This window comes from Ochlerotatus camptorhynchus, unplaced genomic scaffold (genome assembly GCF_037179485.1).
Source record: "Ochlerotatus camptorhynchus isolate MF236.1 unplaced genomic scaffold, CSIRO-AGI_Acam_v1.1 ptg000324l, whole genome shotgun sequence".
Classification (NCBI taxonomy): Eukaryota; Metazoa; Arthropoda; class Insecta; order Diptera; family Culicidae; genus Ochlerotatus; species Ochlerotatus camptorhynchus.
Window position 1 is genome coordinate 5229376 of NW_027040812.1, and position 22784 is coordinate 5252159.

The following is a 22784-nucleotide window of genomic DNA, read 5'->3' on the forward strand; positions in this document are numbered from 1 at the left end:
ATTTTTTGCCTTTTTACACCGAGTTATTCCAATAAATGGGGAGCTGAGTTGGTATGCTATCAAGCTTGATTTCTTGGACTTCCCGTTGGTTGGTTGTGCTTGTCCTGGAGAACTCCCATATCGTATGATACCGCGAGTGGATATGTATCTTTCTGCTGCCGCCATTTAAAAGAGATTTCGAAGGATTTTCTTTTGAAATTTTGGTTGCGAAAGCAAACACCAAAACCATGTTATTTTAATCGTATGATTTTTATTCCGTGATTCGTGATGTATCAGTTCCGATGAACACACCTGCATTAATGTCTACAAACATGTCTAAGGTGATAGTTATATATTAAGTGGCTCTCGAAGTTTAGTTAAACATTTACACAAACGCCATACTGATCAACGGACAGAAATAAACGCACAATGAAACATAGTTTTCCTTTTCTCGCTCCGCCAACGGTATCGCAATAATTGGAACTAAATTTTTAAAACCTCTTGCATACTTTTGGTTTACAATTACAATTTACGGGTGAGTTGAAAATGCCTAAATAAAATATAAACCTAACACGATGAGAAATTTCGCACAATGGTTCACTTGTTTCGATTTGAATCCTTTGTCGCGTGGCTTGAGCTTCCCAAGCAATAAACTTAAACTACGAAAAATTATCGTTTTTGTTTTCTAAAGCACGATTAAACCGATTTCCAAAAATATAAGGAAATTTTTTGTAAAAATACTGAAACAAAATCATCAAAATATATATATATAAAAAAAATCTAATCACATAATCTTATTTTTTTCCTCTCTCCGTAGTTTCTAAAACGTGATGATTGCTGACCCCAACCAGTCTTCTTAAATTCCGTTGCTTTGACTACATTCTACTTTTTCATCAGTTGGAGCTACTGCAGCAGCGGTAACACCATCGATGGGCTCGGTTTTTAACACACTTAAGCTGTCTTCGGTTCTAACAGGACCATCATTTGGTTTACTATCTGTCAAAGCCGAACTGTCTGATGGTTTACAGGTAGCTTTTTCCTCAGAACCTGCCAGTTCTTCGGTGACGCTGACTGTTGGATTATCTTCAACGAGCTGAGGCTGGGTTGTTTGTGATGTTGATGTATCTGGGCGGTCATCTTTGATATCTGTCAGTGAGGCTTTCTTAGAGTCTATTAGTTTCTCAGCCACAGTAATGGGATCAGAGTCCAATTCGGTTTGGGTTATTGGTGAAACATCGGAATCAAAACAACACGAAGGTTCCATTTTTATATCTATTATTGATTTCTTTTCAGAGTCCGCCAGTTCCTCAGTCACACCGCTTGTTGGATCAGTGTCCAATTCATGTTCGGCAGTTGGAGAATCATCTGCCTCAGTAAGACAGGCAGGTTCTTCTCTCGTATCTATGGGTGATTCTTCTGCAGAATCCTTGGGTTCCTCGACCATATCGATTAAGACAGATTGCGGCTCGTGTGCTGGAGAAGCACCAGGAGCGTTATTTACAACCGGTTCTTCCTTAATATCAACCAAGGATTCAAGTCCAGATATGTCCATGGCTTCTGCAATGGGCTGTTGTACAGATTCCTTGTCTGTATCATGCTTCAATACGGAATCTTCCGAAAGATCTAGAGGCTTCGGTTGCGGCTCGTGTGCTGGAGAAGCACCAGGAGCGTCACTTACAACCGGTTCTTCCTTCATATCAACCAAGGATTCAAGTTCAGATGTGTCCATGGCTTCTGCAATGGGCTGTTGTACAGATTCCTTGTCTGTATCATGCTTCAATACGGAATCTTCCGAAAGGTCTAGAGGTTTAGGTTGCGGCTCGTGTGCTGGAGAAGCACCAGGAGCGTCACTTACAACCAGTTCTTCCTTAATATCAACCAGGGATTCAAATCCAGATGTGTCCATGGGTTTTGCAATGGGCTGTTGTACAGATTCCATGTCTGTATCATGCTTCAATACGGAATCTTCCGAAAGATCTAGAGGCTTAGGTTGCGGCACGTGTGCTGGAGAAGCACCAGGAGCGTCATTTACAACCGGTTCTTCCTTAATATCAACCAAGGATTCAAGTCCAGATGTGTCCATGGCTTCTGCAATGGGCTGTTGTACAGATTCCTTGTCTGTATCATGCTTCAATACGGAATCTTCCGAAAGATCTAGATGCTTAGGTTGCGGCTCGTGTGCTGGAGAACCACCAGGAGCGTCACTTACAACCGGTTCTTCCTTAATATCAACCGAGAATTGAAGTCGAGATGTGTCCATGGGTTCTGCAATGGGCTGTTGTACAGATTCATTGTCTGTACCATGCTTCAAGACGGAGTCTTCCGAAAGATCTAGAGGCATCGGTTGCGGCTCGTATTTTGGAGAAGCACCAGGAGCGTCATTCACAACCGGTTCTTCCTTCATATCAACCGAGGATTGAAGTCGAGATGTATCCATGGGTTCTGCAATGGACTGTTGTACAGATTCATTGTCTGTACCACGCTTTAATGCGGCATCTTCCGAAAGATCTAAAGGTTTAGGTTCCTCTATAATGAAATTATCAGGCCATTTCGGTTCATGCTTGAAGGTTATGGTTTCCAACGAATTTAAATCACCATTCAATTCAGTGTTACATACTGTATCTGTGGGTTCTGTAGTGGATTGTACAGATTTATCTTCTGTAGCATTTGGTTCCTCTACGACGACTTTTGCAGTATCCTTAGAACTGGCTTCCTCTGTCAAATCATCTGTCCAGATCGGTTCGTCTTTGATTTTCATGGCTTGTGAAATATTAAAATCACCATTTGGATTAATGTGATGTAATGCTTCAAGTGCTCGTGTTAAAATCTTAGAAGGAATGGATAGATCTATGATGTCTGTTGAAGGAAGAATGGAGTTTCCACCAATCAATTCTAATGCAGGGTATGCGGAAGTTGTATCTTCCGGGGAAGCTGGCTCATCTTTAACAGCTACAAGCGACGGAGTAGCATTGCTGTAGTCCATAACATTCTCGCCGCGATGGAGGTCTTCGTCGGCTCCGGACAAGGCTCGGATAGCATCGCTGATCATTTCCAGTTCCGATTTTTCCATAACCGTTTGTTCCACAACCTGGGTAGGTTCCATTTTCAGATCCAAATGAACTGGTGATGTATTGCCTATCGGTTGCAAACCGGAAGTATCCATTGGTTCGCTTTCTCTCCAAATAGGTTCGTTTTTTATTTTCATCATCGAATCATTCATGTTGCCATCGGGATTATCTGGGTCAGGCTTGATTTTCTTCCATCTGGAGCGACGGTTTTGGAACCACACTTGCACCTGTGTAGATAACATAAAAAGAAATTTATAGTTCCGTGTCGGAAACATCAACCTTATAGACAAAGGGTGGGACAAAATTCAAATTCCAGTTCCAGTATGATTTCCGGGGGCCTTCTGGGTCCTAGAAAAACTGTGTAAAATTTCAGGTCGGTCGGTGGAACTATATTTTAGCGCCAGCGATTTTAATTTTACATAGGATTTTCTATGGAAAAACTTACTTTTTCAAATAAAAATCTGGTGAGATCACCCATTGTCCACTAAAAATAGATCAACCCGACCATACCCTAGGAAATTTTACAAGGAAACTTTTCTACGAAGACCGCAAAACGATCCGACGCTTATGGAAAAAGTCATTTAACCATTACTGATTGCTAACCAAACGAACTGCTCATTATTCTTTTTTCTAGCAGCACTGCCAGCTGCCGCCTGCTACTGTCTACACAAAGCAGTTCAGTCAGCATGGCGGAAAGCCGATATCATGCGCAAAGAATCTTCGATTTTGATGAAACTTTACACCGGTTTCCGGTATAGTACAACAATTATGTTTCACGGGGGTCATTTGAAAACAAGCGTGATTTTTCACAAGGGTTTATTTGCTTTGGCGCACAATTCATTCAAACCTTATCAGTCGATGTACTGCGGCAACTGGCAGTGCTGCTAGAAAAAAAAGAATAAAGAGCAGTTCGTTTGGTTAGCAAAACGTAATGGTTAAGGGGGTATTCCCGATCTTTTTTTTCAAAAAATCAAATTTTTGTTTTTCACGTTTTTTTGTACTTTAGACTATATACTTTCATCCCCCCAAGCCGTTTTCCGATCAGCGAATTCGGTGTCCAGGCATAGCTGACTAATGGTAAGAACCCCCAAATGGTTTTAACTAAAGTCAAAACTTTAAACGCGTTTTTCTCGGAACCACATTTTTTTTTATCGGGCGAAGATTTTTCTCAGAAACTATAAGAGATATTGACTTGAATCTTTGCGCATTTTGTTCCTTATTAAATTCTTTGGAGCTTCTCCCACTTTCAGCCAAAAATATTAACATTTAACATTGTTTGAAGCACCTTAAAGCTGCAAAAAAGCGGGCTAAAAATCGCCTGTTTTTTCATATGGCCGCCATTTTGTTAATTTGCAAGATTTTTTGCTGCCAACGGGAGAAGCTCCAGAGAATCTTATGCAGATTATTAATTTCATCACGAAATCTGTTTCAGATGAAGCCGTTCCAGAGAAAAGTCTTCGCATGTCCAGGCGTTTGCGGCGAACAGGGGTCTGTTTGCCGCCATTTTGTGACGTCAATAATGTCTTTTTTTATGTCGAAAAAAATTTATTTGTAAACTTTAATGTTCAATAAACAATAATCCCAAAGAGTTAGGCGCATTACTATTCATTTTCCTTGAAAAAAAATTAATTGAAAAACAGGCCGAAAAAAGGCAAAAGATTGGGAATACCCCCTTAAATAACTTTTTCCACAAGCGTCGGATCGTTTTGCGGTCTGGAAAAAAAAAAGTTTCCTTGTAAAATTTCCTAGGGATTAGTTGTGTTGATTTATTTTTAGAGGACAATGGGTGACCTCACCAGATTTTTATTTGAAAAAGTAAGTTTTCCCATAGAAAATCCTGTACAAAATTAAAACCGCTGGCGCTAAAATATAGTTCCACCAACCGACCTGAAATTTTACAATGTTATTCTAGGACCCATGAGGCGCCCGGAAATCATACTGGAACGAGAATTATTATTTATTTTTTTCATACATCCGTGTCCCAGCCAGACAGCCGCCATACCAACCTGTGTTTCAGTGAGCTTCAATTGTGACGCCAGCTGGCATCGTTCGAGAAAGCTAAGGTACTTTTTATCGGTAAATTCCCGCTCCAATGTCTCCAGTTGCTCGGTTGAGAAGTTAGTACGTTTTTGTCGGAATTTCCCGTTTTCGCATTGGATGAGTTCCACTTTCACGTGCCCGTCTGCGATCGGTACGTCTGGATCTAGAAGAAAATGGAAAGATTTGTTGGAGTTGTTGGATATTAGGGTGATGATCAAAACCAGGAGGATCGTGAGCCTCAAGACTTCTACCCATGCTTGGCATGCACAGTTGTACACACCAACTGCTCATTTGGTAATAACTTTTCACTCAGATGTTGAAATTTATTTTTCTTTAAAGTAATTGATAGATTAGGCTCATAGTTTACTGTAGATATACGAAGATTAGGTAAAGCTTAACATTTGAATCAACACTAATCAATTTAACACTTAAATTCCGAGATATGTAGTGAGCATTTCTCACCTCATTTTTACAACGCAAAAACAAATACAGTTTACTACTAGCATTAAAATCTACTTTTTTTACATATCTATAACAAGCTTGCACTCTATTCTATCTACTGCTTCAAAAAGAACTATGTTCCGTCAACTGTGTGTAAAGTTATTAGCAAATGAGCAGTTCGTGACCAAAACTGTGTATGCCAAGCATGCTTCTACCCACCCGAGATCCATCCGTTAAAATTCAATTCGATAGTGATTTTCTATAAGAGCCCAAGATGTAACGGTTAATAAAAATGACATCTTCCGTCCGGGGGTTTTTAAACTTTTTCATTGAAGGAGCACTTTTTTTTTTTTTTTTTTTTTTTTTTTTTTTTTTTTTTTTTTCCTTTTGGTTTGTTTTTTCCGTCGATCTTGTTTTCCGTGCTGAGCACCAATGCTACCGACGTGCCAGGAAGGCAGCTCCCACACCTGGTCCCTACCTATCGACCCATCAACTCATGAACCGGGGACCAACGGCTTTACTTCCCATCCGAAGGAAGGCGTGATCAGAGATGTTATGCCTCAGAACATCCCGGCGGCGCCGACTGGGATTGAACCCAGGCCTGCTGGGGTAAGAGGTAATCACGCTTACCACTACACCACCGGCGCCGTTGAGGAGCACTTTTAGACAAGCAAAATATTGATGGAGCACTGTATTTGGAATAGGGTAGGAGACAGTACTCATTTGACATAATGCCGTTTGGTCTTATGGTCTTCTTCTTCTTCTTCTTCTTCTTCGCATTTCAAGCTAATTGCATATCGCATATTAGCTTATTGTGTGCTCTCAACTTAGTGTTCTAGATGTACTTCCACAGTTATTAATTGAGAGCTTTTGATGCCTGTACCATTTTTGCATTGGTATAATTCTGTGGCAAATCCAATCATACTGCTATCCAGCATGGTCTTGCTTTGTAGCTGTGCCTTTACCGACTGAGCTAAGGGAGGCCCCATAATGGTCGTTAGGCTATAAATGGGGCGCAACGTAGCCTCACTACTTATTTAACAAAGCAAACTATCATTTGGTTTGCATTGAACCTGTGGATAGTGGCAAACAAATAAATTTATAAGTGTATTATCTAGGGTCTAGGGTCTTGCCCCGTGTCCCATTTTGCCCTACTTTACCGTATTTAGTATGTTGAACACAAGGAGGGAGAGTTAAAAATTAAAATAGTTGTGGACATCATTTTGAAATCACCGGTAACCATCAACACTAAAATTTCCATCCAATATTTGCCTTTTCAAGATATCGTTTTAAAAAGAGGTCGCAACATCGCAAAGATTTCACACATTCGCTCATTTAAACTACATCTAGAGGCTTACCGTCAGTTTTAGTCTCTGCATCGACTGTTGTGGTTGTTGTTGCTGTTGCTGTTGTTGTTGTTGTTGGCGTTGGAGTGGTCGCACCTGATTTATCATTCGATTTACGGGCGCCGTTACCGCTCTTTGAAACCCATCTAGTGGTAGACCATGGCGAGGTAAGACCAGCTTCAATCCGTTTATCCTTTGCTCTTCTATTTTGGAACCACACTTTAACCTATAGTTCGGAAGACAAAAAAAAATAACTAAACATACAACAACCAACGTGCCAAAACCCTCCTACTCGTACCTGTAATTCAGTCAACTGAAGTGTTGTGGCAATTTTACAACGTTCTTTGTAATTCACAAATTGTTGGATTTTGAAATCCTTTTCTAGTTCCAACAACTGATGCCGATTGTATGGGGTTCGTTTTCGGCGTTGCTTGAAGCGTTTAACCATGCCCTCGATTGTCATCTTTTGGTCATCTGGTTCCAATTTGATTTCCCTTTTGATATCCAGTTCATCGATAGGTTCCGTTTTGATCTCTCTGATGATATTCAACTCATCCAAGGGCTCGGCTTTGATTTCATCCTTAATGGTCAGTTCACCGTTTTCAATACGCTCCGGTTCAGGCTTATTCTCGTCTTCCGATTTGACTTCCTGTTTGATACCATCCGGATCTAAAAATGTATGTTTGTAAGTAAACCGTTTTCGAGCATGAATGAACGATATTCAACTAACACATGAACATAAAAAGTTTTAGTAACATGACAAATAATGAGAAATGCACAATATGAACGAAACTTACACAGTATTCTATTTTCCATGCTCGCAACGATTCCCAACTCCCAAGAAAAGGTTTTCTACGAAAGACTTGACGTATTGCGGCTAAAAATAGAATCTGTTTCCACTTTAATTTATCCAACTGTGATTACACAATTTGCTATGATCAACACAAATTTGTCACGGTACTAGTACTTAGAGTCGACACATTTCATCACACAATCTAATCAACCCTATATTTGAGATTTAGAAAATGTCTGACGTTTTATAAGAAAATCTGTCAGGGATGGTATTCAAATGTAAACCCTCTTGAAGGATACCACTATTTAAGGTGATGCATTTTAACAGATGAATAAACAAATATTATTTTATGTAGTGTTAAGATCTAATTTCCGTCATACTAAGCGAACAGGCACCTCTCTCTTATGTTCGGGTTTGAATAAATAATGGAAATGTTTCTATCAAAGATGACTTCTAAATGTATTTACCTTTCCATACATACCGTTAGACTTGATACAGTGTAACAAATTGTTGAGATATTGATAAAAATCTAACATTGCTTCTTGACTCCAATATTTCGTCACAACACATTGAAACGCCATTGAATTTTGTTCGGCATACGAATGAAGGGAGAAAAGATTGATTCGCTAGGAGAGCTTATTTTTTACTTTGTTTTTTTAGCATTTGAAGTGAACTATCGTACCGAACGTATGATATTTCTGTTCGATATGACGGAAATGGGCGCTTATGCCGAAGTAGTGCTCTAGCCTAGTAGTTATACCTATCAACAAAAAGCTTTGAAAGAATAACATTAAAACGACTACCGACTGGATGTGATATTCCGTCCAACGAATACGCCCGGATACATTATTTACTTTCTTTATTCGTATGTATCTCATTTAGTCTCGAATTATAACGCTTTGGAATTTATCAGGTGATGATCATACACTATCTATTATGTCGAAAGTCGTTTTAAAAGGTTTTGGTATGTTAGCAACGATTTTTCGCAGAATTTGAATTCTGTTTTCAACAGAATGTTATGTTTTTGTCCCCAATGCATAATTTCTCGCGCAAGAATAATTTAAAAAGTTCCAATCAATAGAGAAACCGATGCCTATATACCGAATGACCTTGAGTGACATAAACCAATTTCCAATGTAACGGAAAATTTTACATCCAATGTAATTACGAAGTCTCCTTCTCTGAGACCAAACCGACGCGAGGTCAAGAATCGTGTCAATCCTTCACTCGCGCGTATGAATACACTACAGAGCGATCCGCGCAGGACCGATTTTCGATATTGTTAACGCAATATGTTTTCACTCTTTTAACTGTACATTACCTACCACGTCAATGGAAAATTGATTTAAAACCGCCACGTGTTGATTTGCTTTCTATAATTCAAAATGGTCTCTCAAGCGTGGACCATTCACAACAACCGCGTATTTGACTAGCTTCTTCGTTCTTCACATATTCTCGTTTCTACCAAGCAGTATTTCGTTTCCAAACTACTTTCAACGTAGACCACGTACGCAACCCTGGACGGCGCCGGCTCCGTTTTCGCCAGGGCATTACATCTACAAGTAGAAAACCGAAGGAACGATGCATTCACACCGCCGGGAAAAGTTCGAATCAGCATTGTTTTAAACTGCCAAACAGTTGAAAGGCCACAAACTTATTAAAACACTTCGCTGCTTAAAGGTTGGAAAATAAAAAGGACATGCTACCACAGCGATGAACTACGTATTATCGTTAAAGTTTAAAAAATAATAATGTGCAAAAATGAGTGAGTAAAAAAAAACATGAACTAGGGATAAAGGGAATGAAAAATTGTAGCACTACAAAATCGACGACGGCATAAATAATTCAACATTCTTTCAACACTTCCAAGTTATATAAAAAAAAATATTAAAAGGCCTAATTAGCTTCAAACACCGAGTTATTGCAAACCAATCTTATGTGCTGTTGCCTGGTCGGTGCCTTTTTGCCAAAATTGAAATTTTCAGTGAACATGGCAGTTACCCATATTTTCATAATACTGGATAAACTGAACATCATAGGAAATGTTTATTTATAGTTTTGTCATCGATTTAACCGTAAACTACGTTACCTATTCTTAATCCTATTTTTAAAACATTCTTAGAAATCGTAGTCATAATGAACGCCAACATCGTTGAAGGCTTCCAGGCAAAAGTTTAGTGAGTTGTTCTGATCGTAGGCGGTCCTATGTGCAGATAGGGGAACTAGGGGCAAGAAGGTCACCCGCAGCAAGAGTGGCACCCTCAATATATTTTGAAAATGAAGCCATTTTTAATGCTAACTCACCATGAATCTATGCATGGTATCCTTATGAAGCATCATAGAAAGATCTGTTCGAAACGAACCCTTATAAAAAAAATACCATACCCGAACGATAACTCAACTGATTGAACTATTCCACAAATGGTTTGGATGATACCCTGAACGCCATTAAGCAAAATAACCATACAAATTTTATTAGGGAAGTCTTAAAACAAATACAAAAAATCATTTTGTGTTGGTGTGTTGAAAGGCGATGTTTTTATAAGAATAATGCATCTGATTTTCCTAATTCCCAATTTATTATTTTCACTATTTCTGCAATGAGACGTCACTATTGATGGTGGATTGAAACATTAATAACAATACATTATGAAATGTTCATTAATTGAAATTTTAAAATTAACTTTACACGGGGCAAGAGTGCCACCCCTACATTTATGCATAAAATTATCCAAAAATATTAAGAAAATAGCACAATTTGGCATTTATGATTCCGATATGCATTGTTATCGTGATTTTTTGCAAAACAAACTCTATAATATAGTAAAAAATGCTTTCCATTTGAATTCTTTGACAGCACATGGTTTTTATGTTTTGTATAATCTGTTTCACTTAATTTTAGGCGAATGGCCTTTTTTCTCCATAAGAGTGGCACTCTTTCCCCGTAGCATGTTTTAGAGCAGACGTGACATGAAATTTAAACAAAAAAAAATGAAAGGGTTGTGTCCTAGACACGACCGCAGTATGACGTAGAACCTATCTATCTATCTATCTATATCTATGATACATGATATATGCATTTAGGCTAACATCCGACGTCCCTCCTTTTTACATATTTTGCAGAAAAAATAGATCCAAAGTCCCTCCTTTTTTACATATTCTACATAAAACATACTTTCTAAGCCCCGCAACTGACAGGATTTCCCGCCATTTTATTATGAATGAGGGCGGGGCAGAAATTTTCTTTTGTGCAGAATATGTAAAAAAGGATGAACTTTGGATTATATTAACATCCATACATATATTGAGGTACCAGATATGTTTTACAGTCAGTTGTTGGTAATTCATCGAGTGTATGTCTCCTGTTAAGCAATATTTTTTTGAAAATGTTGGCTCTGCATGTAAAAAATTGTTTATCCATAATTGTGGTTGGCTTAAAATTTATTTCCCGGAAAAAATGATCGTCAAAGTTCATGTCTTTTTCGGGTTATGTTAAGGGGGAGGGGGAGAAGTTGTTAAGGGGGAGGGGGTATTACATGCACGTTTGTTCAAGTCTCATTCCTCATTGTGGTGGACACGCCGTGATCCACCTTTAGCCGCTGACTTAGTCCTGCTTGCTGCAGGACCTAGTGCCAAACCGTCCGAAGCGGTAATGAGCAGAGGCAGGAGAGCAGCGCTGATTTATATCTTTTCAGGTTCAAGCAGAATGATGTGCAACCAAGTGGTATTCGTTTATGATTACTGGGTTTGAGAAAAAGGCTTATTTCATGAAAACAGTGATAAAATTATCATTTGTACATTTTCTAAAGTTTAATTACAGAAAAATTGGAAAAATATTTATTTCAGCAGGTTCCTAATGTAATATCCTATCGATTAGCGTATTTGGATTTTAATTTCATCTATAAACGACAAAGTTACAAGCGTTCAAAACCTAACACTCCTTCACCACACATATTTTTTGATTTGCATCCCAGTATAGTCGACAAAGACGTAGTTCTACGTCAAAATCATTAACATTTTTTGTTGAGGTTTAATTTCAATTTCATGAAGACAATGTTATAAACTTACAATTCGGTGTACAAACTCGTATAAATATTCACAGGATCGCATATATCAACGGACAATCGTTAGGGTTACCTTCTTACCCCTAGTTCCCCAACAGCAACGAGGGGAGATCTCCTAATACTAGTTCCACGTGATCGTTAATTCTCAATTTGGAGTCAATCGTAACCCCCGGATTTTAATGTAGAGATAGTGACAGTAGGACCAACCGGTGAACACTCGTTTTTATTTCAGTTACCATGGAGACGTAATTTGTGATTAGCCCTAGTCCCTTTCAAATTGTATCATTATTTATGAACGGCCTTATGTTTGAAATGACGTTTCACATTCATCTAGTGATGTCCGATTTTCATTCGAATAATCGTTTAATCGATTAACGAACCGAAAAGTAAACTATTTATAATCGGTTAGATCATGCCGATATAAGCATTAACATCTCCACAGGATCATCACCGATCGTTTCAAACATGTGCTGCACTCTCATTGGTGGAAAAATGGCAGCACAGCGAACAAAAAATAATCGATTAGTTGTTAATCGAGTAATTAAAAAAGTGGGACATCTCTTATTTTGGTGTGATTGTTTTGATAAAAATGAGCGCAAAATTTCATCTCTTCCGAGGGGGCAGCAAAACCACAAAATTACCTTGAATACGGGGGGTTCTCATTGGATGAAAGGGACCGTGAAAAAAGACACTACAATAGAAAGTTTTTCTTCCGACAGTTTCATCTTAGTATTCATCTTTGGTAGGACGCTCAAAAAGCAATAGGACGGCCTTGCCATGAACGACAGTAGAGCAGGAGTTAACTGAGGCTTCTGTTGAGTAGGAAGGCATTACTTCCCATTAGCCTAATTGGTCAAGACTAGGATCGGGCTGAAGACGGCGGATCCGACACGTACCGACATTTTTAGAAATCGTAATCAATTTCTTCCGCATTGATGGAGGAGGGGAGTCGAGCTTACTGTTACATAGGGGAGAATGGAGGGGGAGGTGTAATGGGAAATGTTACATAACAGATTTATTAAAGTGAAAAATAAAATTCAAAATTCAAATTTACTGTTAAGTCCAGGCACTTGTATGAAAGCTTTGTTTCCATGCACGGGAAAAAATCCGAACTCCGAAATGAGAAAAATAACTCATGATTTCATGAACACAGCGTATTTTCATGTTATGAAAATACACCATGAATAATATTCATGATATCATGAGCAACTTTTGCGTAACGCAGCAAACATTCCCAAAATTATGAATCATCAGAGTTGAAATCATGTGCTAAATTCATGGGTTAAACTGTTAAGCAAAAAATGTAAAAAGAACTAAATAAAGCATCAGACTGGATTCGAACCAAGAACCTTGAGATCCCTAGACCCATACTTTGACCACTAGACTATCAGTTCTGGTATAAGATGGGAGGCAAAAGGCGTATAAAAGATACCTATGTAGTGCGGTTTATGAACACGGTTTGCCAAGTACGTGTAACGCTTGTAGCGGTCTTATTTCCTCTGCATTATGAAATCATGAATTTACATCCCGAAATCAGGAGTCATTGTGACGATTTCATGGGATGGCAAGCTTTTTCATTTCATGATTTTTTATTCATGAAAATGGAATCGGATTTGTTTCCGTGTGAACTTGATACACGCAAACCAAAAATCTATTACAATGAATGTTAGTTCCATTTCCTATCATCCTCTGTATATGAACATCGCAGCGAATGTTAGAAGTTGACCTTGCAGGCGATGTAATGGTTTTTTGCCTTTTTTATTTCGTGTTCTGTCTGTGCTTTCACCTACACAAGCAAGCATTTGCCTTGATTTTTATGTATAACATGGTAGAACGACGCACACCCTTGCCTCGAATCTCTCCAGCAGAAAAAGCATACGAAGTCGAGTGTGAGAGGAAATGAGCGCTTCTTGTTTGCTTTTAGGCTATCCTTATTCAGAAGCATGGAGAGAGCAGTGGAGAAAGCACAGGTCTGATATACGCAACGTTCGTTGTTCGAGTCCAGTCGGCAACCTTTTTCCTATTTTTTTTCGACATAATTAATTTACCTCACTAATACTTAATACACTCTACATTTTTCGGTCTCCAATTTTCTTGCATTGGACCGCAGCTAGGTATATCGCATCCTCGGTTCATGCGGTCTCCACTTACATCCTCTGATTATGAATCCCACATAATTGTAAGCGAATCTTACATCCACCGGTTGGGTGTATGATAAAATAAACTATCTGTTCCCGGTAACCGCAAAATACCCAACAATGACTACAAAGTAAGCATTTTCGGGGGAAACTGGGACTATCCATTAAATCTATATATATATATATATATAGTAAAATGTTACCCATATATGAGTAATTACAACATCAAAAATAAGCTAATAGTATTCATTTGTGAGTAACAAATACTCATAAATAGGTAATTTTTTAACTCATTCAATGGGTAGTCCCAGTCTCCCTCGAAAATGCTTACTTTGTAGTCAATATCGAGTATTTTATAAACATTTTCGGGTATTTTGCGGTTACCGTTTGAGTGCGATTTTTTTTACTATCTTGAAATGGTTCGAATAATATCTGTAGAAGACTTCTATCTTCTCAACTTAGTACTCAAAATGATGATTTGAGGGCGTGAGTTCCAAAGTTGGAACGTCATAACCCTATAAACAACAAAAAAAGACTTTTATTTTGGTGACTCTAAACCAATAGATCTATATAAGCTTAAAAATACTTAAAACCGTATAAAAAATCTGAACCAGTAAAGGGTGATACGGTCAAAATTTGGTCAATATCAACTTGACGTATTTCTTTCAATTTTGCATTTAAAAAACCTGAACACCCCTCATTTTGAAGGTGTGTGTGTGTAGAATGTTGCTCCCATTTTGATTTTGGAATTCACTCTTCAGTTGTCAAAATGCCGTCCAAGCAAGAAGAGCAGCGTATCAAAATTTTGCTCGCGCATCGCGAAAATCCGAGCTACTCGCACGCAAAGTTGGCAAAATCGCTAAAAGTTGCCAAATCAACCGTTACAAATGTAATTATGGGGAACGTTTGTCGACAGCCAGGAAGTCTGGATCGGGGGGAAATCGAAAACCGGAAGCCGCTGAGACGACAAAGAGAGTTGCCGGTAGTTTCAAGCGACACCCTAACCTCTCTCTCCGAGATGCCGCAAATAAGCTGGGTGTATCGTCTACAACCGTGCATCGAGCCAAAAAACGAGCCGGACTATCGACTTACAAGAAGGTAGTGACTCCAAATCGCGATGATAAACAAAATACGACGACCAAAGCGCGATCCCGGAGGCTGTACACGACGATGCTGACGAAGTTTGACTGCGTGGTAATGGACGACGAAACCTACGTCAAAGCCGACTACAAGCAGCTTCCGGGACAGGAGTTTTATACGGCAAAAGGAAGGGGAAAGGTAGCAGATGTTTTCAAGCACATGAAACTGTCAAAGTTCGCAAAGAAATATCTGGTTTGGCAAGCCATCTGTACCTGTGGCTTGAAAAGCAGCATTTTCATAGCTTCCGGGACTGTCAACCAAGAAATTTACGTGAAAGAGTGTTTGAATAAACGTCTGCTGCCTTTCCTGAAGAAACACGGTTGTTCCGTACTGTTTTGGCCGGATTTGGCATCTTGCCATTACGGTAAAAAGGCCATGGAGTGGTACGCCGCCAACAACGTGCAGGTGGTTCCCAAGGACAAGAACCCTCCCAACACGCCAGAGCTCCGCCCAATTGAGAAATACTGGGCTATTGTCAAGCGGAACCTAAAGAAGACCAAAAAAACTGCTAAGGGCGAGCAGCAGTTCAAGGCAAACTGGCTTTCTGCGGCGAAGAAGGTGGACAAGGTGGCTGTACAAAATCTGATGGCAGGGGTCAAGCGTAAGGCCCGGCAATTCGGATTTGGAAAAGCGGAAGCCTAACTGAATATTTTTCCTGAATTTTATACTAATTGAACTTGAAAAAGAAATTTAATTTGATTTTTTAAATAAACGATTTCACCGATTTACACGCGTTTTCCCTTGACCAAATTTTGACCGTATCACCCTTTAAATCCGTAGCTTACAACATGGCATCCTCGTCGGGTAGGGAAAAACTTTCCCTATCCGATGGTTAGGTTGGTCTGTGTGGACGTGCTTTGAATTCCTAGAAATCATCGATAGAAGTCATTGTTTACAAAAGTTGTTTCGCCCTAATTCCAGCTCTATCTAGGTTTCTGCTTTTTCAAACAATCACTTCAATCGACGATTTGTCTTAACTGCTAACTCACCAACGCAAACAAACACCATCATCAGGTAGAGGAACCTTTTCCCTACTAGCTGGTGTTGTTAGTTTCTGTGAGTGAGCTAGCAGTTGCCACAAATCGTCGATTAGTGATTGTTTACAAAATCAGATACGTCGATTTGAATAGGTACGCTTGAGTTACTACATTTATTGCTTCTGAATGTTGTCTGTCTCCTCTTCCTCTTAGTTTTTCACATAGTCACTGACAGACTTGATCCTCAAAAAACCTTCGTCAAAATCTCATTCATTTTTTCGTCAATGACAAAGATTCACCTGGTAACAAAAACTGTAATTTCGTGCATTCTTTGTCAGTTGAAGGCGTAGATGATTGTTCACTTTAACGACTCCATGTAATTGTTTTGATCAAGTCATTTAATTGGCGTTGACGGCACCGCCAAAAAATCGTCTGTTCTAGCAAATATTGACAGTTTATTATGGGAATTTTCAGTGGAGTGAAAGAATAGTACGAAGTCCGCCATGTTTCACGCACAGTCTGACGTTTGCTTATGGATTTTACTAGAGTCGGTGTATAATGAGTCACGCCAAGAGAAAAAACAGTTGAACTCGCATCACGGTTTTCGAAAGAATCCCTTTCTTTTAACTTGGCAACAGAGGACTTCTGCATCAACTTCAATGACTTCTAGCAAGGAAAAAAAATAACGGCTGTAGTAAATCATTATATCAGTGATTTTGTCGAATTATCTTAAGGCAAAATAGTAGAAATTGTCATTACTGATCATTACAAAACGTATCGCATGACAAATGTAATGCTCACTGCGTGTATATGATCATTTCTTCGGTTATATTTAATATTTAATTGCAATACCTTTCGTGGACCTTTCATAGCATCGTAATGCTTGTTTACTTTGCACGATAGGTAGCCGGTTTGACAGTTCAATAGGTAGACTTGGCTTCACTCTTGGCGTGACTCATTATACACCGACTCTAGATTTTACCATTGGAGTAAAGAGCTACAGAGTCGCCGTCAACGCCAATTTCGATACAATTTTAGTTAATAAAAAAATCTACACATATTCGTCACTGACACCATTGTTACTAACAAATGACATGGTTTGCCTTGACTAGGCATAAACAATCAAATACATTCATTTGCTTCTAACTTTTTTCATAAACAAAATTGTGTAGAATGATGTATGAAGCCTTTGTAGGTTTTGATATTAGCTAAAACTTTTGTCAAAAACTCAAATCTGTATCTCTTATGCATGACGAACTAGAACGGGTAGAACTTGTTATTGGTTTTCAGTCAATGTAATTTACATTCACTGAAAAACAAAGATGGGCTCTGTTCGCTCTGGTTCATTATGCATAAGCGATACAGATTTGAGATAATGACAAAAGTTGTAGCTGATACCAAAACCTACAAAAAAGTAATTCTCATTGAAACCAGGCCGTCATTGACACATGGTCTTTAAATGTGTATTTAAATATATTCGCTTGATTGGTCGAAACTGAGGTAGAAACAGGTATAATTTGCATTACATTGCTGATGTATGAAGTCAATAATATGAAGTTGCAATACGGTATAGAAACGCCTATAAATATCCACTATTTGGAATATATAGAACGTACAATTGTTAAGGTGGCACTCTTGCCCCACTCGACCCTACTATCGGACCTATGCGCCTTATACAAAGGTGACACACAAGGAAGAAGTGTTAGTTTGCTTACTAAAATGAACTATAACGATTGTATATGGCAAGTTTTGCTATTATCAATGCTCCTCGTGTTTATTCACTAAATTCACATCAAAGATTGATCACTTGGGTAGCTAATCAATTTGGCCAGACATTTGTGACCAGCATACACTTTCCAGTCGTATGAAACAGGTCCAAACCAAGGAGTGTTTATTATAGCTATTTACCATATACAACAAACTAACACTGCTTTCTTCTGTGGCACCTTTGATTATCCGCCTTAGACATGGACAGCTTCGTCGTCCGAATACTTATGGCAGCAAAACAAGCAGCCCACGCATAAGCGGGAAAATTGGTCCCAAGGCGGTACCATGGTGGTGCCCTGAGGTAAAGGCGGCTACCAAACAACGAAGGAAAATTACACCTTTTTGACGATAATCCGAGAAAAAAAAACTTGAGGCATTACAAGCTTTCCAGGAAGCTCGAACGAAAATTAGTGACGCCAAAAGGCAATCATGGAAAACCGTCGTTGTCGAAATCTCTCAAATCGACGACGGAATTATGCTCACTTACCTTACCTTACTTACCAGCCTGCTAAGGTCTGGATGTCCACTGCTGTACAAAGAAGTCGTCTCCATTCAACTCGATCCATGGCTGCACGTTGCTCGTAGATGCACCTTGCCCGCTGCGCGCCTCTTCATCTCGTTTCAGTCAATTCGTCAACCGTAGATGGTACACTACACCTTCCGTTCAAAAACACCGTTTGTCCTCCGCAAGCCGTAGCCGTAGGGGCCTACCGGTCTAATCAGTGTTTTGTAGATAGTCAACTTCGTGGTGCGGCGACGGAATTATGGTAGTCCGTTTATACATTGCGAAGCAAGCGCCACCATAACACCAAGGTAATCATGGGTTTATCTGGTCTAACCGATGACCCTGCAGTAGCTGAAATATTGGCCCTACACTACAACGAAAAGTCGGCAACCTTCAGTTACTCAACAACATTCCAAAAGGTGGAGGGCAAAGTGAAACGTAACTTCTCTATCCCATCGATAGAGTCATTGTTTAGAAAAGCTGTTAAGCAAACCCCACACGCATCAATATATTGACGCGAAGGGGAATTATTGATATTAATATTGATGATGTGAATTCAGAAATATTGTCAATCTCGATATATTGACGTCAATATAGGATGTATTGACAATACGATTATTGTCAATAAAAGTAATCGTGTGGGGTCCACTTTAGGCCCTAATTCCAGCCCTATCTAGATATATCATACATATAATAATTATTCAATGGGTATTTTCCAACAGATCATAATAAAAAAGCAGTAATAGGGTTAACTACTCCATTTCCGGCCTATTAAGCACAACCCACACTTAGCCTTTCTTAATCTAGCGTAGTTTAGCACCAAACGGAATGTTATTATTACTGATGGCTTCCAAATTTATTTACCTTTCCGTATGTACCGTAAGATTTGATAAAGAGATATTATCAAAAGTCTAACACTGTTTCTTGACGCCAAACTCGGCCTACGGATTCTAAACTCGGCCTAAAGCATTGAAACACCAATGAATTCACTTCGGCCTATCGGATGAAGATAAAAAGTGATTCGGTCGGACCGCTTCTTTTGTTTCTGGGAATTATGGGTGCAAACCTTCATATCACGCTGTTTGATTGACTTCGTTCCGTAGCTCATTAACTAAAGTATCGTATCAAACGCATAATTGAGTTTTTAACTCTGAAATCATGGATTTATTTGAAGTTTTCTGCTCAATAGGCCCAAAATGGGCGATAAGGCCGAAGTAGTTCTCTACCCTATTCCAAAACGACCATAAAATGCATTTTCCCAATTACGGTGTCCATTCAAATCCAATTTTTCAATTCCAGGGTTTTTCCCGGTTATTAAAAAAAACAACTCATACATCGCCCCTGCTTTAAACAGAAAAGGCGGGAAAAAATAACACGAAAAAGTAGAAAAAAATATCACTTCAAATCATCAAAAACGTTTCTTCTTACATGGCGTATTTCCAACTTTCAACTCTATGATGCATCTGGTTGTTACACCTTGCACCAGAACTACGAATTATATCGTTTTAATATGCCAAACGTATTGAGCCTGTAGTATCTAGTCACGCCCGATTCATTTGAAATGCATCCGATTGATAGTTCACGTGTAAACAACGAACAAAAAGAAGACCAAAAAATCTCCGGGCGTAATTCTACTCTCACAAAATTTGCGAACGAAGAACCAAGGCGGAACAACAAACATAAAATCCCGAGGGTGTACTTCCACGGCGTATCACCAGTGTTGGCAGTTCAAAGGGTGGAAGATCCGGGGGGTAATAACATGTATGAAATTATCAGGGCGTATGATGTTTTCTTCTCGATTTCACGACAAAGAAAACTTTTTTTGAGTTTTTAGTGATGCTTGATGATAGATTACACTATTAACTATATGTCAAGCTTATAAAATCATCCAGAAAATGGAAAGTCGTGAAATAGGATTAATTTTTAGGTCATCAAAATTCAGAAGCGATTTTCTCGATATGGTCATTTTGGAATTACGCCCTTTTCAAATGTTAGTCTAGAGTTGCTCTACAATACGTCTTCTTTGTTGCCAAGCAGGGCTGGAAAACAGCTCAGAGCGTTAGCAAGGAAACTTTGTGCATGCATCTCACAACACTCGACAAAGAGCGTGTGGTTCTCCCATTAAGGGGGGAAATACAAGTACATTTTTTTTATCGTTTTTTTTTTATATTTTACTTGTTCAAGAAATCATGTTTTTACACAAACCAAAACTTTAAACGCATTTTCCTCGAAACGGTGTTTTCCAAATTGGCGGGAAAGATCACTCAAAAAGTTCGAATCCAAATGACTTGAACCCTGGCGCATCTTAAAGGAAATAGATTTTTACTCTATGTGAACCACTGATATCATGAAAAAAATAACAATAAATAATTTTCAGGTCTGCCTAAAGTGGAAAAAAAAAAACAGTGAAAAATCAACTTTTTTTTCAGATATTTTTTTCTAAATTTTTAAATTGTTTTTTTTTTTTTTTGGTTTTAGAGGTTTACATAGAACAAAAACTTTTCTGAATAAGGTCCAATTGATAAAAGTAAGTTTTGTCCATTTTTAAGGTCTCTAGAACGGCCGCCAATTACCAATCCCCACTGGAGGCGACTTCCTTCCGATGTGACCCCAAGGAGCCACAGAGGTCACACACCAATGAAAAAAATCTCAAATGTAGAGGAAGATTTAAGCAATTTAATGCAAAAAAAACCCCAAACGTTTGCGTTGTTTCATTTGCTTACAAAAAAAATCCGAAAATCGTCGAGTTTTTGACGTGTTACTTGTATACCCCTTTAACATATGCAAAAACATCTTTGAACAAACTATATCCCCTCAATGTTTGAGAAGCTATTAAAAAAGCGCATGTAAGAACATGTAAGAAATTATCAGGGCATATGATGTTTTCTTCTCAATTTCACGACAAAGAAAACTTTTTTTGAATTTTTAGTGATGCATGATGATAGATTACACTATTAACTATATGTCAAGCTTATAAATTCATCCAGAAAATGGAAAGTCGTGAAATAGGATTAATTTTTGGGTCATCAAAATTCGGAAGCGATTTTCTCGATATGGTAATTTTGGAGTTCCGCCCTTTTCAAATGTTAGTCTAGAAATCTCATCAACTTCGATTTTGAGCTGATTGAAACTCTATCTCTGTCTCGTTCATACCGTTTGTTTAAGCTGTCTCGCTAAAAAAGTAGCTTCGTAACATGATATATCTCGCTCACTACTACACTCGGAAAACTGTAGCAACATATTTCAAACCCAGTTCTTCCAATGACACGAAAAGAAAAAAAAATACTCTGTAAGCTATCGTGGTAGGAACAACGGCAAAATTGTTGTTTGGCCGTGCGCGAACAGATTGCGAGTGAAAAATAAGAATAGATTTTATTTTTAATTTGAGGATTTTTGATACTTTACCGAATATAGTTAAGCAGGGTTAATATCCCTAATGTCGTCCAAAGTGTCTCTAATATTGCACCCATACATACATTTCGAAGGAAATCACGTTTTGCCAATTTTTCACTAGCAACCACCATTTGTGTATTGTCCAGATGACGCATTGTTCTAAGAAAAATTGAAGAACAGGAGATTTTCATCTATGAGCCTAATGTTTAGATCCATAGCCCAACATTAGAGCCCTTTCCCCTATACGATATAAAATTGATTGATTCCAAGTTTTATAAAGATTTAAAGGATTCTTCAAGACCAAAGTATGGCCAACAAAAGACTATAATAAAACCAAAATTGGTGCTTGGGGGATGGGTATATATGATCTTTCCCGGTGAAATTTGGGTTTTCTCGCATTTTTCCCGGTAAATCCGAATTCCCGGTTTTTTTTTTCCGGTTGAATCGACACCCTGCAATTATGCTAAATGGCAGTTATGCCAAATGGGCGGAAAGGGCTAATATCCAGGGTTCATTCTATATTATACAAAACGGACTTACATATTTTGTAAGATCAGTTTGCACACTGAAACCCATATAAAGCAGGGGAAATGGCTCTAATGTTGGCCTATGGATCTAAGATTGGGCTCATCACTAAAAATCTGCTATTTATCAATTTTATCTAGATGAACGCGTCATTGGGACGGTATTTATGGATATTTTTGGTAGCTATTGAAAATTTAGTCGATTGCTGAATTCATGTATGGGCCCAAATTAGGGGCATTTAGGCCGTCATTACATCCATTTCCCCTGCCACTCGAAACACATATTTTGTATTTCAAGATAACTGCTTTCCATTGCTCAAGAAAATTGTTCTATGTTATACAGGTCTAAGATTATTTAGAAATGGTTCATGCTGGTAAACGTTATAGAATCGCTGGCATCCAGGGAAATGTTATCGCAGACCGTCCTGCGGATGAAGCTAGAAATAACGACGCACATGAAATCCCAATACCAGCCATGGACGCGATAAGAGAAGTCAAACGTACCAGCGATGTGTCCACCGTTGGCTTTGGTAAACTTTACGGAACGTTAAGCTCCGCTAGGTACAAGTAGCATAACATACACACTTAGATTTTTTTGCCTAGATGGGC

The 22784-nt window shown here is 38.7% G+C and overlaps 1 protein-coding gene across 1 annotated transcript in view; it reads right to left on the bottom strand.

The window, feature by feature from the left end:
* Positions 1–230: 230 nt before the first annotated feature.
* LOC135707989 (uncharacterized) overlaps positions 231–22784 on the bottom strand; it is a 50001-nt gene continuing 27447 nt past the window's right edge. The window contains exons 6-9 of the mRNA XM_065229905.1: positions 7173–7543; positions 6887–7100; positions 5054–5250; positions 231–3274 (exon numbers count right to left, since the gene is read on the bottom strand). Coding sequence (XP_065085977.1) covers positions 836–3274; positions 5054–5250; positions 6887–7100; positions 7173–7543 — 3221 coding nt within the window. The 3' untranslated portion in view covers positions 231–835. The remainder of the gene's footprint in view (positions 3275–5053; positions 5251–6886; positions 7101–7172; positions 7544–22784) is intronic.